The sequence below is a fragment of the Glycine max genome, chromosome 13, assembly GCF_000004515.6.
Source record: "Glycine max cultivar Williams 82 chromosome 13, Glycine_max_v4.0, whole genome shotgun sequence".
Taxonomy (NCBI): Eukaryota; Viridiplantae; Streptophyta; class Magnoliopsida; order Fabales; family Fabaceae; genus Glycine; species Glycine max.
In genome coordinates this window covers 25,382,589-25,399,150 of record NC_038249.2, presented here as the reverse complement: position 1 = coordinate 25,399,150, position 16,562 = coordinate 25,382,589, and the positions used below count along the sequence as shown (strand labels likewise).

At 29.0% G+C, this 16,562-nt stretch overlaps 1 protein-coding gene across 1 annotated transcript; it reads right to left on the bottom strand.

Annotated features, from left to right (window-relative positions):
* Nucleotides 1-5,229: 5,229 nt before the first annotated feature.
* On the bottom strand, nt 5,230-7,754 carry LOC102659499 (uncharacterized). The gene is made up of 2 exons (XM_006594116.3): nt 6,895-7,754; nt 5,230-6,485 (listed from the first exon to the last, which is right to left on the bottom strand). Exon 2 carries the CDS (start codon nt 6,450-6,452, stop codon nt 5,529-5,531), a length of 924 nt encoding a protein of 307 aa, XP_006594179.1. The 5' UTR covers nt 6,453-6,485; nt 6,895-7,754; the 3' UTR covers nt 5,230-5,528.
* Between the last annotated feature and the right edge of the window lie 8,808 nt (nt 7,755-16,562).

Sequence of the window (16,562 nt, the reverse complement as noted above, 5' to 3'; positions counted from 1 at the left end):
TACAGAGTACAGTATATGTCATCATCAATTTACTTGGCCAACTAAATTATCTTCAAGTTAGCACAAAAAGGACAATACAACATGTTAATCTTGTTAGGCTCCACAGATTATGCTATGAAGGTGACAAAAAGATGTTAGTTTAGAATTATATACCAAATGACTCCTCGAATTAAGGTGTTGATCTGGAAAATGAGATACCAGATTGTATTAGGATCAAGGGAATAAATTGTCTTCACCAAAGTGTAGAGTCTAGAGCCATGTAACATTATCCTTAATATTGATTTGTCCAAAGGTCCCACATCGGACAGTCCCACAATGTGCTAACTCCACCTGCTTTGATGAGTTAATTTTTATTGAAGTCACTTCGGTAGATTATAGATTGCAAGTGAATTACGAAACTATAAAATTTAACTGCTTGTGATGGTAATGTATATATAGACTTCCACATCACCCAAGTGAGCCACTACAGCTTAGGTAATTTATAAAATAGATTTTTTTTAACACGGGCTAAACAAATAATTTTTTTTCCTAACAATATGAAGCATTGAGTCATTGACATACGAGGAAAAAAGATGAAAATATTGTCTGAAAAGTTTTGTGTCAATAACATCATTCAATTGAAAATAAACACCACCATGTGCTTTGCACAACAACAAAAAAAAAAAAAGCACTGCACCATGTACAGTTCTAATCCAAGTCTAATCATTAAAATTAAATATTAATTTAAAGATTAATTTAATAAAATAAAATAAATGGCTAGGATCCATAGAGTTTTTTTAAAGACAAACATTAATCAATATTCTTAGAATATTAACTAAAGAATTTGAAATATATAAAATTACGTTATTTATAATTTTTTTACACTATCTTATGATTTTTTTTTAAATTTCTTAACAAATATCTTAATGATCATTTTCTAAAACTACAGAGGATCAAAATCCGGCTCCTCGTGACCTCGTGTCTTCTTCCCTTTTAACCCCAACTTTTGATTTCGTGCAAGGCTGGAATCTTCTTTTTCCTGGCAAACTCCAACTTTGGATTTCCAATATATAATCGATTGATCATGTATTTAACATAATCGATCACGGGTTGTTTAATTTCTTTTAAAAAATCAATTTTAAAATAAGCAATTTTTAAACAAAGTTCTTTTTTAATAAATAGATATAATTTGTTTCTTAAAATAAATAAAAATTACTTTTTAAGCAGGAGTTTAGATAAAGTCTACTTTGTTTAAAATTACAAATAATTTTAAAATAAACGCTTTTTTAAAAATGGAATTTTTTTATAAGAAAAATATGATTTTTCCCAAAATAAAAAAATATTTTTTAAGCTGAAATAATTTAAACAAATATATTAAAAAAATAGAGAGTTACTTATTTTATTAAATAAGAATTTTTTCAACAAATAAACTTAAATAAATTCACCCATAAAACTGCTTGTCTTATTAAAATAAACATTTTTAATAAATAAGTTTAAACAATCTGGCCATATATGAGTCAACGGTAAAAAAAAAAACTTAAATATGTGTTTAGTTCATGATAAATGATTGAACTTTATTTTTGGTACCTAATTAATTTTTTTTGTTGTTGATAAATTTAAACTTTTGTTTTTAATCCCTAAAGCATTACCAAAATAATTTTTTTAATATTTAAAGTGTTATCAAAACAAATTTAGGAACAAAAATAAGATTTTTAATTTGTTAGGGATCAATAATGAAAAAAATTATTAGAGACTAAAAACAAAATTTAATCATTTATTATGTACCAAAAATATTTTTAAGCAAAAACAATGTTTTCTTTATAAAAGTAAAATGGAATTTTTAAAATAATTATGAAATCTCATTCTTTTCCCTTTTTTTTTTCAAACCAAACAACTTTTTTAAATCTTATTTATGACTTTTTTTGCTTAAATCAAACAATGACTATTTTCACTCTATTTCTTATATTTTTGTCTTCTTCTGCCTATTTCCACTCTTTCTATTTTTTCATTTCTACTAAACACAACCTAAAGAAAATATCATTATTCACCCCTATTTTGAGTAAATTTGGGTGATACAAAGACATAAAAAAATGAAAGAGAAGAAAAATGATAAATATGATAAGTGATATATTAAAGAAAAAATTGATCATAATTTTTCATATATATAAAATTTAGAATGTTAAATTGAGGTTATAAATGTATTTAGTTAATGTTATTTTTAAAGACTTTTTTATACATCCCTTAAAAAAAAAAAAGAGACTATTTATACATATTTTCTTTTATGCTTTTCATAGAGGATCCAAATCTGAGCTTACTAGGCCATGGTGTGGGGCCAGGTAACTCCTTACCCATCTCATAATTGCAAGTACCCGTACACATGAACAAGAGACTTGAGACCACATTCCATGCTAGACACAACAATGGTGTCAATCCGTTTACTTTTTCAGTCAATTGGGAGCTGCTTTTTTTGACCCAAGTTTCCCTTACCCTAACACTTGGCACAGTTGGTAAAGTGGTCACCCCAAAATAGACCAAACTTCCCTTAAAGCGCAAGAATCTTTGACCAAAGTGGCAAAAACTTAGACTCTTCACTGTTTCAATTTCAACCTAGCTAAACCTAAACCAATTCTTTGGCTAAAATGATACGATCGAGCTCAAGCAGTCCTAGCTAGAAGAAACACAGTGCAAACAAATGTCAGAAAACTTGGGCCTAGACTTCAATGGAATCGATCTAGAGCAGTAACTTTGGATTACTTACCAACCCTAAACATAGCATCTAACGAAAAGTCTCAGACTTCTTACACAATGGTACTAGTTCATTCAAAGCACCGTATTTATTGAATCCAAAAGCACATGTATCACACATTTGAGAGCTAGGTAACGTATTTTTCTTATCTTAAAAAAAAGGACTTTTCTTATATGTAATGTTATACTTATAATAAATCTTCACAATTCTTTTGTTAATCTATTATTTTATCTCTCTTCTTATCTTTCTCTTAAATTGTAAGAATGAATGTAAACCCAATAATATAAGAACCTCTACGTCCATGATATTATTCACATGATTTTAACAACTTTATAATAATTTGGTTTATACATATAACCACAATTTTAATCATTAACTTTTTAATTAATTGATGACACTGGATGTTAACTACAATTTATCGTCTACTCGTTCTTCTCAGAGCTAATAATGACTATTTTCAGTTCCAGCTAAGCAACTTCAATCTACTGTCCAACATTTTGAGTTAAAGAGTGGTAATTCAAATACTAGGATACCTTGGTGTGTATTTGGGTAAATGTTTCTAAAATTAAATATAAAATTGATTTTGATTAAAATTGATTTTAAATTATATTGATTTATGTTATGTTAAAAAGTAATTCAGTATACAAATTTTAATAATTATTTAAAGTTACTTTAACTCAAAATTAATTATAAACTCAGAATCAATTTTCTAACATGCAATTAAATATACCTAAAATATGATTTTGAATGATTCAACATGAATTTCAACAAATGCTATATATTGTCGTAAGTTCTCGACCAAAACTTTCCATTACAGTAAAAATTTGAAGGCAACATTTACAAGGCTTCACTAGCCTAACCTATAATAAACATATTCAGCCTAAGCTCAAAAGGAAGTTCTTGACACATTTCTCTACTAGCTAGTTTGGCCTACCACCAAGACACCGCAGCATGCATTAATTAACATGGAACAAGAAAAGGAATGAGAACGTCACACGCTTGAATTGGAAAGCACTGTAGATGAAGAACATTAGTAAAAAGGTAGCTCTATGCATGCTATGACGAAAGGTCTACTATCTGAACCTTTTGCCATGTCCTTGCCCAAAAGGCCCGTGGATGTTGACAAGTTAAAACAAAGCCTGGACACCAATGTAAATATATGGAGGACGAAATCACCCTAATCAAGAAACAATTGCAACGAAACCCAAAATGTAAAAAAAAAAAAGAAGAAAAGTTCAAGGGACTAATCAATGGGAGAATTTTAAATCTAAACGTCTCCAATACTGTGTTTAGATAGATATCATAATATTGATGAAGTTTAATTCAATTGGTTGAATAAGATATATGATTTATTATAAATCTCTTAATATTATTTTTAATATCTACGGATAAAAAAAAATAGCTACCATAATACTAATCAAAAGATAGCTACTATAATTAATTTTAGCTTCTAAATCATGGTGAAAGATTAAAAAATGGAAGCAATTAATTCTTACTTTGGCTTTCAATATGGATTTGGATTTAATTTTGAGAAATTTTTTTAATAAAGGCCGGAGGGGAGAGGCAAAAGTCAGCCTCCCTACCTACCAAGATAAAATTAAAAACTAATGTCATTACAAAAAATCCTTGGGGACCAAACCAAACTCAAGGCAGGGATCACCAAAAAACCAATCCCTCAACGAATCCGGTAAAAAAGTATATGTGATCTATTCCTAGCTACCTAGATCAGAAAAAAGAAATGAAGGAGGGACATTCCACCAACAATTCACATCGAAGGCAACTAAAGAATCTGCACATGTATTGCCTTCTTTAAAGATGTGTGAAATGCGAAAATGCATCCTAAAGAAATGCAAATTTTCCATCTATTTCTAAGGTTTCAAGGAACTATCTTAGGACAAAGAAGGGTGCATCACCCCCTTTGAAATGGTTTCGGAGAGGACAATACCTGCATGCAAAATTGGCGATGAAGTGAAAGGAAAACATTTTGTTCTTGAACCTTACAAATTTTTTCGCATGCATGCCAGATACCCCATAAAACATAAGTAATAACAGCGGGCAAAACATCCGCCACTTGAGCAATCCAAGTCATCGAAAGCAAGTTAAGGATAACACTAGAGTCACAACAAGAGAAATATTGAATGAAGGGGGATAGAATCGACGACCAAAGTTGTCTAGCGAAAATGCAACTAAAAAAGAGGTGATATGAGGATTCCATGGTTGCACCATAAAGGCTACAGATCGAGACCATGATACAGCCTCTGGTGTGCAAATTATCGTCCATAAGAAGCTTTTTATGGAGAAGTCTCCACAACAAAAAAAGATTTTGAAGAAGTAATTAACTGAGCAACTCCAAAATTTCCCACCCCTACCAATTTATGAGAAAGAACTCCATCCGAGAGGAGTGAGTCAAGACCAACTTATCATTACAAGGATCTAGCGGAATTACCATGGCTAAGATTTCCATAGAAATGGTAGGGCACCTTTCAAGAAAAGAAAGTGGGATACACCACTCACCATTATGAATAAAGTCGACAACCTTAGTATTAGCTGTGTTAGTAGTTGGTGGTTGATATTAGCTATCTTAGTAGTTGGTAGTTGGTTATGGTTGTTAGTAGTTTGTGTTTTAGCTTTAGATTTCATAGGAAAAATCCATACAAAACGAGTATGATCATCAACTATTGTGAATAAGAGAAAAAGGAGTAGCAGCATGTGAATCACTATGTGGAAAAGGAAACTTTCTTTGCTTTGATTTATGACAAGTATCACAAACAAATTGTTTATCATTTGACAATACAGGATAACATTATTTTAACAAATGAAATCTATCATGTGAAGGGTGGCCTAAACAAAAATGGCATAGGTTAATTGGCACCTTGTTACAAGAAAATACAGATTTGGCATTAAGGCTAATTGTGTTGATTACAACACTTTCAGCAGACGGCAACATCAATCTGTAAAGTCCCTGCACACACTCAATTGTACCAATCATCCTCTGGTTGGTCACATCCAGTATCAAACAATGATCACTAGAAAAAATCAATTGACATCTCAAATTTGCAACTAATTTGGAAATAGATATGAGGTTGAAATTGAAAATTGGCAAATACAACACATTTTCAAGGTATAGAGAGTCAAAAAATTTCACAATTCCTGAATGTGTGACTATCACTTGTTGACCAGTAGGCAATTGAACTGTTATAGGACTAATTTGTTTGTGTGTGTAGAAGAATTTTAAAGAGCAAGCAACATGGTTAGTTGCTCCTGAGTCTAAGATCCAATCTCTAGGCTCAGCTTTGCTTATGCTACAAGTAAATGAAAGAACTTTACCTATGTGAGGTTTAGTAACAGTACCAACTTGATTAATGTGTGACGTGCCTGAAGTGAATCCTCCATTATTAGATTGATGTTGAAGCAGTGACATCAAAACTTGATATTGTTGTGGCATGACTCTGATATTTTGATTCTGTGTCTCTTGACTATCATTTAAATCCGAGGCATTAGACTCCTCTCTCATAGCATTATTGATCGAACCATTTTGAGTCCTGTACAACTTGTGCCCAGGTGGATATCCATGTTTCCTATAACATTCTTCAACTGGTGTACCTATTAATTCCACAACGTGTGCACACTTTACCATTGTTATTACTTCTACCTCCAAAATTTCCTCTACCAGAACCTCTAACCCCTTTTCCTCCTCTGCTAGAAGAGAAATTGGGATGATAACCATGCTTTTTCTAACAATTCTCCTCCGTATGATAATCTGTCACAGTAAGTACATGAATTACTTTTGGAAACAACATTAATTACACTCAAATTACCTAGAGCATTAGTACTATTAAATTGTCTCTCCTGTTGGACAACAAAAGAAAACACCTTGTTTATAATAGGAAGGGGATCCATCATCAAAATATTTGATTTCACATGACTATATTGATCATTTAAACCACATAATAATTGCATAACCTGATCCTGAGTCTTTCTTTGTTTCACGGTTTTTAAAACATCACAAGAGCATTTTTTTGTGGCACAAGTGCAAATAGGTTCTGGTCTATAATTCTCTAGCTCATCCCCAATAACCCTCAATTTAGTAAAGTAATCAATAATACTAGTGTCACCTTGTTTAATTGAAGCAAGTTCTTGTTGTAAGTCAAGAATTCTCAAAAGATCACCTGTGAGTATCTTGCCTTTAGATTCTTCCATATATCCACATGTTATCCATCCAAAGAATACTTTGTCGAATTGATGTTGATACTGAATGCACAAGCCAAGACACCACCATGTTGTTACATCTTTTCCACATTGAAAATAGAGCATGAGTCATAGCTGGCTTAGAGATTGAGCCATCGATGAACTCGACCTTGTTCTTTGCACTCAAGGCAGTGAGCATTGATCTGCTCTAAGAACTATAATTTGTGGGATCCAATTGAGGTGAAACCAATGTTGTAGTTGGACTTTCACTTGGATGCATGTAGTATGGACTGTGTGTGTTGAGGGATTGATCCAATTCTTCACTCATCTTGTGAGAAAAACAAGAACAATAAAACAAAAAAGAGTTAAAAGATAACTGTGAGAGTGACACAGCAGAGCTCTTCAATAAAAATGCTCTGATACCATCATAAATTCGAATGGAAGCATGAAGGAAGAAGAGCAGAAGCACAGAAAGAAGAAATGAATTTGGAAAACAATTTTTAATGAATTACGGCCACTTACTGGTTTGGCTATTGGTAAAGCTTTTATACACATAGGAAGTTAGTTACAATCCTAACTATAAACTAATAACCATAACAAACTACCAAATACTAACATAGCTAATATCAACCACCAACTCCTAACACAACTAATACTTAGCATTTAAGCGGGAGTGGAGATGCCTAGGAATATCAAATTCTTCCCCCAAGGGTTTGGATAACCAGTGAATCCAGAAGTTGATGTTGGTAACATCTCCAATGCACCACCGATTGCCCTCTAAAGCTGAAACGAAACAATGTCTGATCCCAGACCAAATAGTGGATTTCACATGGTAGGACACTAGCTGGTTGTTTCTGATGAATCTTGCCTTGACCAAATTGAATCTAATCCAAACATAAATTAAGTCCATTAGAAATTTTTAATTAAAAATATGTGTTTTAAAAGATATATTTTTAATTAAGTTAGGGTTAGTACGTAAAAAAACTTTTATTAAAAGATATACTTAAAAAATTATATATAATTTTTTTAGAAAAACCTAGATTCTAAGGCTAGGTGACATATATAGCTACATGACATATATGTGCTAATTTACTTTCTGCACCTCCATAAGAAATGGAGAAGATAAGAAGATTTTTACTGTGGTGACTCTCTGAGACTACTACTCTAGTTTTGAGAAAAGGAAGGATTCTTTTTGCAGCTTACATTTGAGAAAACGATGTAGATACATAACATAAATAAAGATACGTATTATGATAACACATTGATACTAATTCATTGATGTATACGTTAATAAAAAAAAAAAACAAAATTCTCTTTTTTTAAGTATATAATTTTTGTTGGTGAATTCATAAAAACAGTCTCCTTTATATCTATTTAAATGAATTTATTTTATTTATTATTTATAAGAATTAATTTAATTGTAAAAAAATCAACAATTCTTAAATAAATTTAGATTTATAAAAAAAATTAAAATTAGTATCAGTACTATTAGTGATCAATAAAAATATCTATAAAAGGTAGAAAGCGAATAGAAGGGAAAAACTTCCAATTTTTATGATAAAAAATTCATTTATACCTGTTATTTCACAAGAAAAAGACCCTGGGATCGGTTAAATTTTAAATATTGAAATTTACCAATAGAGTTGTTATGTTTGCTCTTTATTAGAGTTAATTTAATTTTTATAGTACTATTGGAAGGGGTTGAAATTAAAGTGTCATTTGCATATAATAAAATTGTAATGACAAAAAAATAATGTTTTGTGGGAAAAAATGGTATTGTAATCAAAGACTTTTTGTATTTAACATTTATGAAATTATTAATGAAATTGCATCATTTTCTGCTTGATTGATTCATATGATATGTGGTGTGCTAAATTATCAAATATAAATTTCTAGTATGTTATTAAATTGCAATGTCTGAGAATAATTAATTTGTATGTGAAATGTGATGTGTGTTGAGTAAAAAATAACTTAAAAATCATATCCCCTGTTCAATGTGAGCCTAAACCCTTTAGCTTAATTCATTCAGACTTAGCAGACATAATTAGCAATGCAGGTTGATAGGAATTAGACAAAAAAAAAAAAAAACAGAAAACTAAATTTTAAAATGTAAATTTTAACGCATTTTAAAAACTATGAATTGTCTAATAAAAAAATATTTATTTAAAATAATAACATAATTTACATATTAAGTCACCTAAAAAAACATTTTTCTATATTATGTTTACTTAATCTGTAATTCATTAATTTTATACTAAATCAAAATATTGTATCATATTTACCAACCATTAAATCATATAAAAATGCTTAAATTCTATAATTTTTTTACTCAATTTACACTCCTTATTTATTAATATTATATATTTTTTAGGTTAAATTGTAAAAATCTCATCGTAGATAAAATTGATTTAACCCACAAGGTTAAAAAGTCTGTAATTCAGATGGACTCAAAATATATTATATGGTTACAGGTTTTGCAAGTGGTCCACGGGCTGAAACCTAAATGCCCAGCTCTAGGGCCTGTCCTTTCAACACAAGGTGGGAAAAGGGCAACAAAACCACGTTATTGGTTGACTTGGGGTGACAAACGTCCATATGCCATATTTCTCTATGCTTAAGCTCTTCTAGTTAGAGGCTAACGTGGCTTCCATGATGCCGGGAACAATTGGATTTTTGTACTAGTATTGTAATTCTCTTCCCAAGATTCGTAGACAAATGTTGTGTGCCTTGTTGGACGCTGATGTTCGTGGCCCCAGGACCCACATATGTTCTAGACTCCTCCTCATTCAAAATCTGTTAAGTAGGTGTTTGGTTTGTATTTTTATTTTTTAATAAATTTTAAAAATATATTGGGATTGATTTTTTATTTTTTACTTTCAAAAAATAAAAATACTAAAAATGTTTTTTTAAAAGAAAATATGTTTTTAGATTTACTTAAAATTACATTTTTTATCATCACGTTTTCATTTTATCCAACTTGAGATTCCTGGTTTCAACTGAAAATGAAATTTTATTATTTTATTTTTGGTTCGTTTAGAAAAATATTTTCATTGAAAATAAAAATAAAAATCCAATCAAATACATTTTTATCATCATTTTTTATTTTCAATGAAAATGAAAATAGAAAATAATCAAATAAAACGCCCTTGAGACCATGGAGTTCAATATTTTCTTCCCAAGGTATTTTTGTGATTTTTAGCGGATCTGCATTGTTTGAATTTTGTGAATTTTACCATATCTATGTTGTTTGATTTTTGTGATTACCCTTAAAAATTTGTAACAGTTTTTTTATATTTTGCGGTGATTTTTTAGTTTAAAAAAATCATAAATTCAAATTTATCTGAATTTACGTTTAAATAAAAAGTAGCAAATTTCAATCGTATGTATATGAAAAATTACTAAATAAATTTTAAAAACGAATTCCGAATATAATTTTATTTACTAAGAAAAAAGACATATTTTAACTTTTTTATTACTACGTTGAGGAATTAATATACTCGATAGTATTTTGATTATAAGAATTAATATCTACTCTTCAAGTTGGCAAAACAATGAATGATGCTACAAATTTTCAGGGATGTGAGAAGTGATGATGATTTAGTCATTCAATTGGTCTGTGTTTTCTTGAACGCTGGCCATGGACGATGACATAAATGAGTTTGATTAATTTCCTACGCCATTCATTATATGAACGTTGCGTCTGATTCTTGCTACCGGCTGCACGCACGCACAACACGTCACGCGTATTGAGAAAGGACTCATCATTATCAACATGGGAAATGTCACGTTAAAATATCTTCGCATTTTCCAATTTAATTATATATTAGTAATATATATTATTTGAATAAATTTCTCCATATATATTTTTAAAAAGGAAAATTATAAGTTAAAATAAAATAAATTTCTTTTATAAACTAAAATTAGATCACACATAAATTAATTTATACACCTGTTGTCCAACAACTTATTTTAACTTATATATAAATTAATTTTAACTTATTAGACAAAATTCATTTTTTTTATTTTCTTCTATGAATATTTGTTTATTCAAATAGGATCATATTATTTCAGTCATATGTTACTAGGGGTCAAGTAGTTTCTTTAAGAATAATAATTCTTGATAAAGTTACCTTACTCAATAACTTTTTGTATAAATTAAATGATTATATATCGAATATTTTTAGTATTATCTCAACTATCTTATACACTAAATTTTAGATAAACTAATGGAACATTTGTGATTAAGTAATCTTATAGTAGTTGACATTTACTTTATATTAAAAAATGTTAATACATTAAATTAAGCTTCCATCTTATTTTCATTCTATTTTTCTTATAACTTATTTGTATTATTAATATCAAATCACACAATAAACAGAGTATATATATAGTCTATCTTTTAGAGGATGGAATCAAGTCAAGTATGACTATCATAAATAATAATATTTTTTAAGTATTTAATGTAGTCACATTTTTAAAGTTGAAATTCAAAATTACAAGTTAAGCTGAAACAACTTATATCATTTCATTAATATGCATTCATAGTATTGAAGAAGAGTGTTGTTTTGTTTGATAAGCACAAAATACAATAGGATATAAGATCTTGTTTTGGTTTATAATTACTATTCGCAATACTTTAAACAATGATATATAGCTCATTTCATTCTATTCAATTCGATCCATTTTATTTTATTTCATTATGTTTGTGTCAAATGGTATATCTAATTAAGAGGCATTGTTGAGAACGTATATATAGTGTGTTTGGATAACAAACAAGCATTAATTTTATTTCATAAAATCATGGTGATACCATTAAAAGATAGAAACAATTATTTTACCATCATTATGATAAAAAATGATTATTTCTCAACATGATGCTAATCCAAAACACTCTAGCCGCTCGATCTCTACAATCTTAGTTTTGGTGGGGGAGCATTAGGATCAAAACCATTTGGTGACTATAGGCAACCTAGCTAGAATAAAGGCTTTAGCTTTTTACCCATTGCTGCTTGGCTTAGTGTTTTTTCAGGGATGTGGTACCAGTGCTGAAACACTCTCTCTCTCTCCTCTGAAGATAATGGTTCTGATGCGTCACAAGTTGTTGATGCAATTAATAACATTTTCTGGTAATATGGAGTTGATCTTTGATGATGGTTGATGGAGTTTTTCAGAAGTTTCAGAAACATAACTTTAAATAACACTACATTAGCACAGAAAAGAATAAAAAATGCTATACATCAAATGATTGCGGAATTTATCTTTGTAAATAGTAACTTTTATCTATCAAAAATTAAATTAATAAACATTACGAGTTTATATTATAAATAGTACAATTTATCATCCTTTAAGAAAAAGTACAATGTATCATATTATATATCATCATAGAAAATTATCTATACTATTTTTTTAAATTTTTGTAATATATATATATATATATATATACCATGTTTATTTCAGTGCAATATATAAATAAAGACAAATATATTATATGAGAACTTGTAAATATTTTTTTTTTGACAGCATAACTTGTAAATATTTTAAAACAGATAATATTAAAGGATACCCGCACCATTTATAAAGGCTACCCACCTTTTTTCATTGGCTAACTACACTTTTTTCTATCACTCGTATCTAAGTTACCATTTAACCCTACTTTGAGATATTCTCAACAGTCAACACTTAAAAGGAGTGCTTTCAGCCTTTCACTACAATTATATTGAAGAATTGAGAAGCTCGTTTATTTTCACACTGGGCATAGTCAAACACTCAGAATTCTTTCATTTAAGACTATTGACCTTTATGAAACGTTTGAACATCGATCAGGATAAAAGGACCAATGCATTTGTTTACTTTTTTTTTTGTTTTTGTTTTTATTATCAGAATTCTGACTCTACTTGTGGCCTATATACGTGAGGCATTTGATTTTTAGTACCTTAACCCTAAACTTTAAATCCACTTGAATATTTACTATATGGATCAAATTTTTACACACCTTATATATATATATATATATATACCTAAGCATTATTAAAAAAATATGAGTAACTAGTTTTTTCTTCTTTTATTTATCTTGACCTTTGTATATGGGCTGAAATCTCTTGCACTCTTTTATTATTTCTTTCTTTGAATATATAAAATAAATAAAAAAGAGCAAATACAAAAATGGCATATATAGAGCTACAGAAGAATTACTTACAACTCGAACATTTATGGAGTAGTCCTTCCTTAATTATCTTCACTCGACTAGGTATTTCTATCAGAATTTTCACAAGTTTGATATCTTTTTGACCGAATTCATGGTTAATTAAGCTATTAATTGATTGACATTTTTTTATAATGATATTAGTACGAAGTTATCTATGTGAAAAATGATGATAAATCTTCATTAAAAATCGTGAACACACATAAAATGAATATTTTTTTTTATCACGATTTATTTTATATCTAAGAATTAATAAGGATTAAAATCTTATATCATTTCATTAAGGGATATAAATTGCTATCACTTATGTTCACGACACTGTTAGTTTATGTTCATGTTCATTTTTTTTTTGGATTATTTATTGATATGATCTCTTGATGATTATTAGAATTCTACTTGGTCAAAATTCCACACCTTAACTATGTCATTTATTTTACAAAAGCATATATAAGCAAGAGTAGCTAACAAATCATGCAGAACTGTATAAATGGCTGGCACCCATTTTATATATACTAAGGAAAAAAGTTACTGTATGTTTTTTTATTTATGTTAGTATTTTTTAATTTTTGTTCATTTTAAGTTTTTTTTTAAATTTTAATCTTTATAAGTTTGTGTTTTTTAATTTTATTCTTTGTAAGATACTTTGTTTTTTTTTTAATTTTTATAAATTTTCATTTTTTTAATTTTGATCTCTGCTGTAAGCGCGAACTTATAAACATTATAAATGAAAAAATTAAAATATTAAAGGGACTAAAATTAAAAATATATATATATAAACTTATAAAGATTAAAAATAAATAAAAAAATTACAAGAACAAAATTTGGAAAAAAAGTTAACTTACAAAGAATAAAATAAAAAATAAACTTACATAAATCAAAAATAAATAAAAAAAACACTGACTTACAATAACATATTTAAGTCAAATATTAATATAAACATTGTTGGTCTATATTAGAAGTGTGCATCGCTGACGAGTATTCAACTAAACTTAAACAAAAGATTGGAAGTGGTAAATCTTCTTTGTTTAATTTGAGGTGATTTTTTTTACTAGAAGATCCTCATCACTCATTGTTCTTGCCATAGACGATTTGCTTCAAGGAATGGTACTCACGTGGGGGCACTCTCATCTCCATGTTTTCATGTCTCTAATGTTCCTGCGTTCCCGTCCCCCATTTCTTGTCTCGTACTAATTTTTTTCTCCTATCATAATTTCTTCATTCCTTACAATTCCTCGTGATGATGATGTCCTAACACTGAAATAATAATAATAATAATGATAATAATAATAAATAATAAATAATAATAATAATAGTTATTATTATTATTATTGAAAATTTCAAACAATAAGAAATAAAATTATTTCATAACTTTAAAATTATAAAAATTATTTTTTTAAAAAAATAATATTCATATGTATATATAATTAAATATAATTTTATTATTTTTAAATATAAAAAAATATCGCGTGGGGAAGATCGTGTATATGATCTCCCCATTAATTATCAAATGTGTTTCGTGGGATTTTGTTTGTCCTCATCCCCATCTCCATGAGATAAACTAAAATTCCCAAACACGGGCTCAAATGAAATAATAGTCTCCACGGGGACCTCCAATGACAAAAAACTGGTCACCTTTTGTACTTACCATTTCAAGCTTTGTAGAATTTTCAAAAGTTTAGAAAATTGTTAACCATTACGAAACTATATATTTTCATCATTTTCACACTAACGGTGATTTCTGTTAAATCATGTTATATACTTTTCCTAATTTTTTAATCAATACTGTTTAAAGAAACTGTGAGCTTTCCATATATTTTAGCTTTCATTTCTTATTAGACGTGTATTTGGTAGATGAGAGTAGAAAGACTTTTTTTTTCTAAGAAAAAAGAGTTATAACAAATTTTGGTGCCTTTGATATATGATTTATATGCTTTATGTATAGATATAACAAATTTTAAAATTAAAAAACAAAAAGAAAGAGAGAAAATTATAAAATGTAATAAATTACGTATTAATCGGAGAGAAATAAAGACAAATAAGTTCAACTCAAGAATCAAAGAAGAGCAATGCTTCATTCACACTCTTAACCAAGAGCTAATCTCAATTTTCATTCCAAAGTTATCAAAAAGAGTGTCTATAAGGCTATTTGTTCACTGATGAACCTAAGGTGGGGTGGCTAAACACAAACAAGTAGCAAACTTAGACCCAAGAAAACCCAGGGTTATACGATTTCACAGCTGTGAATGTTGCTTTGTATAAATTGTTGCATGAGTTGTTGTATAAATAACAAACATATGTAAATCAATATTAATTGACCCAAAATTGTTCAAACTTAACATGTGGACTGTAATATCGAATTTAAATCTTACATATATACATGCATGCGTTAAATTCTTTGATTTACTGAATTACTTGTTAGTTTGGTTGTTCTCACGTAAGCATAAGCGAGTCACGATTCTGATAGGATAGGAAGAAGATTTATTATTTGCACATATATATGATGAGTGTTTCTTCCGACATCACGCTAGTTAGTATAAGTATGTGATGTTGTTATCATGGGACGTGAGAAACAACTTGGAAAGACGCACAAAGTGGAACTTGGATTCTACAATGACCTTTGTCTCTCACCCATCTCTGTCACCATTTTGGGGCCGAAAGAAAGGCCTTCCTTCTCGCTCCAACCTCTGCTAGCAAAGCAAAGGTACACCCAAACACGCAGTCCAATCTGTCAACTTTGCCCTACCACCACACCACCCACAATGAATGAATGGATGAATGGCATTGCAATATTTGTTTGTTTCTTTGCTTTAATTTTTGTTTCCAGACACCACATATATATCTTCAATGGGAGACAATGTTTCCAACCAGATAAACTTATTATAAACAACAAAATTCTCTATTCAAATATTTAAAACTCAAATTCAACACCTCTACTTAGTGTGTGTTTAGATGAGTGCTAAAAAAATTAATTTTGAATAAGATTATTTTTGTAAAATTGATTTGAATTAAAATTAATTTTGAAGTGACATAATTTATATTTAAATGTTTTCATTATACAATCAAGATAAGAGTAAAATCTAATATATTTTTAATTTAACGTAAAAATTAGTTGAAAGTTATTTCAACTCAAAATTAATTTAAATCAATTTTGACATGAAGTCAAACATGTAAATTTGATCTAAAATCAATTATGCACTCGCAGTCAATTCTCTAACTCCAAATCAACATATACTTAAACAGGAATCACCTCAAACCTTGTTGATCCAACCACTCGGTGGTGTTTGTTTGCATATATACTAACTATATATTTATCTAACCAAATTAAAAAAAATATAAAAGGCAAACCCAGATCCCGATTTCATGCAAGCAACAGATAGATCTAGAGACAGGAGAGGTGAAAGTGAGATTGTCTCAGCTTTCTTCTCTGTGACACTGCAAAGTTATAAT

What these genes read in the sequence shown, in the direction of transcription:
- LOC102659499 (XM_006594116.3), bottom strand. Translation starts at nt 6,452, where the DNA reads ATGGTTATCATCCCAATTTCTCTTCTAGCAGAGGAGGAAAAGGGGTTA.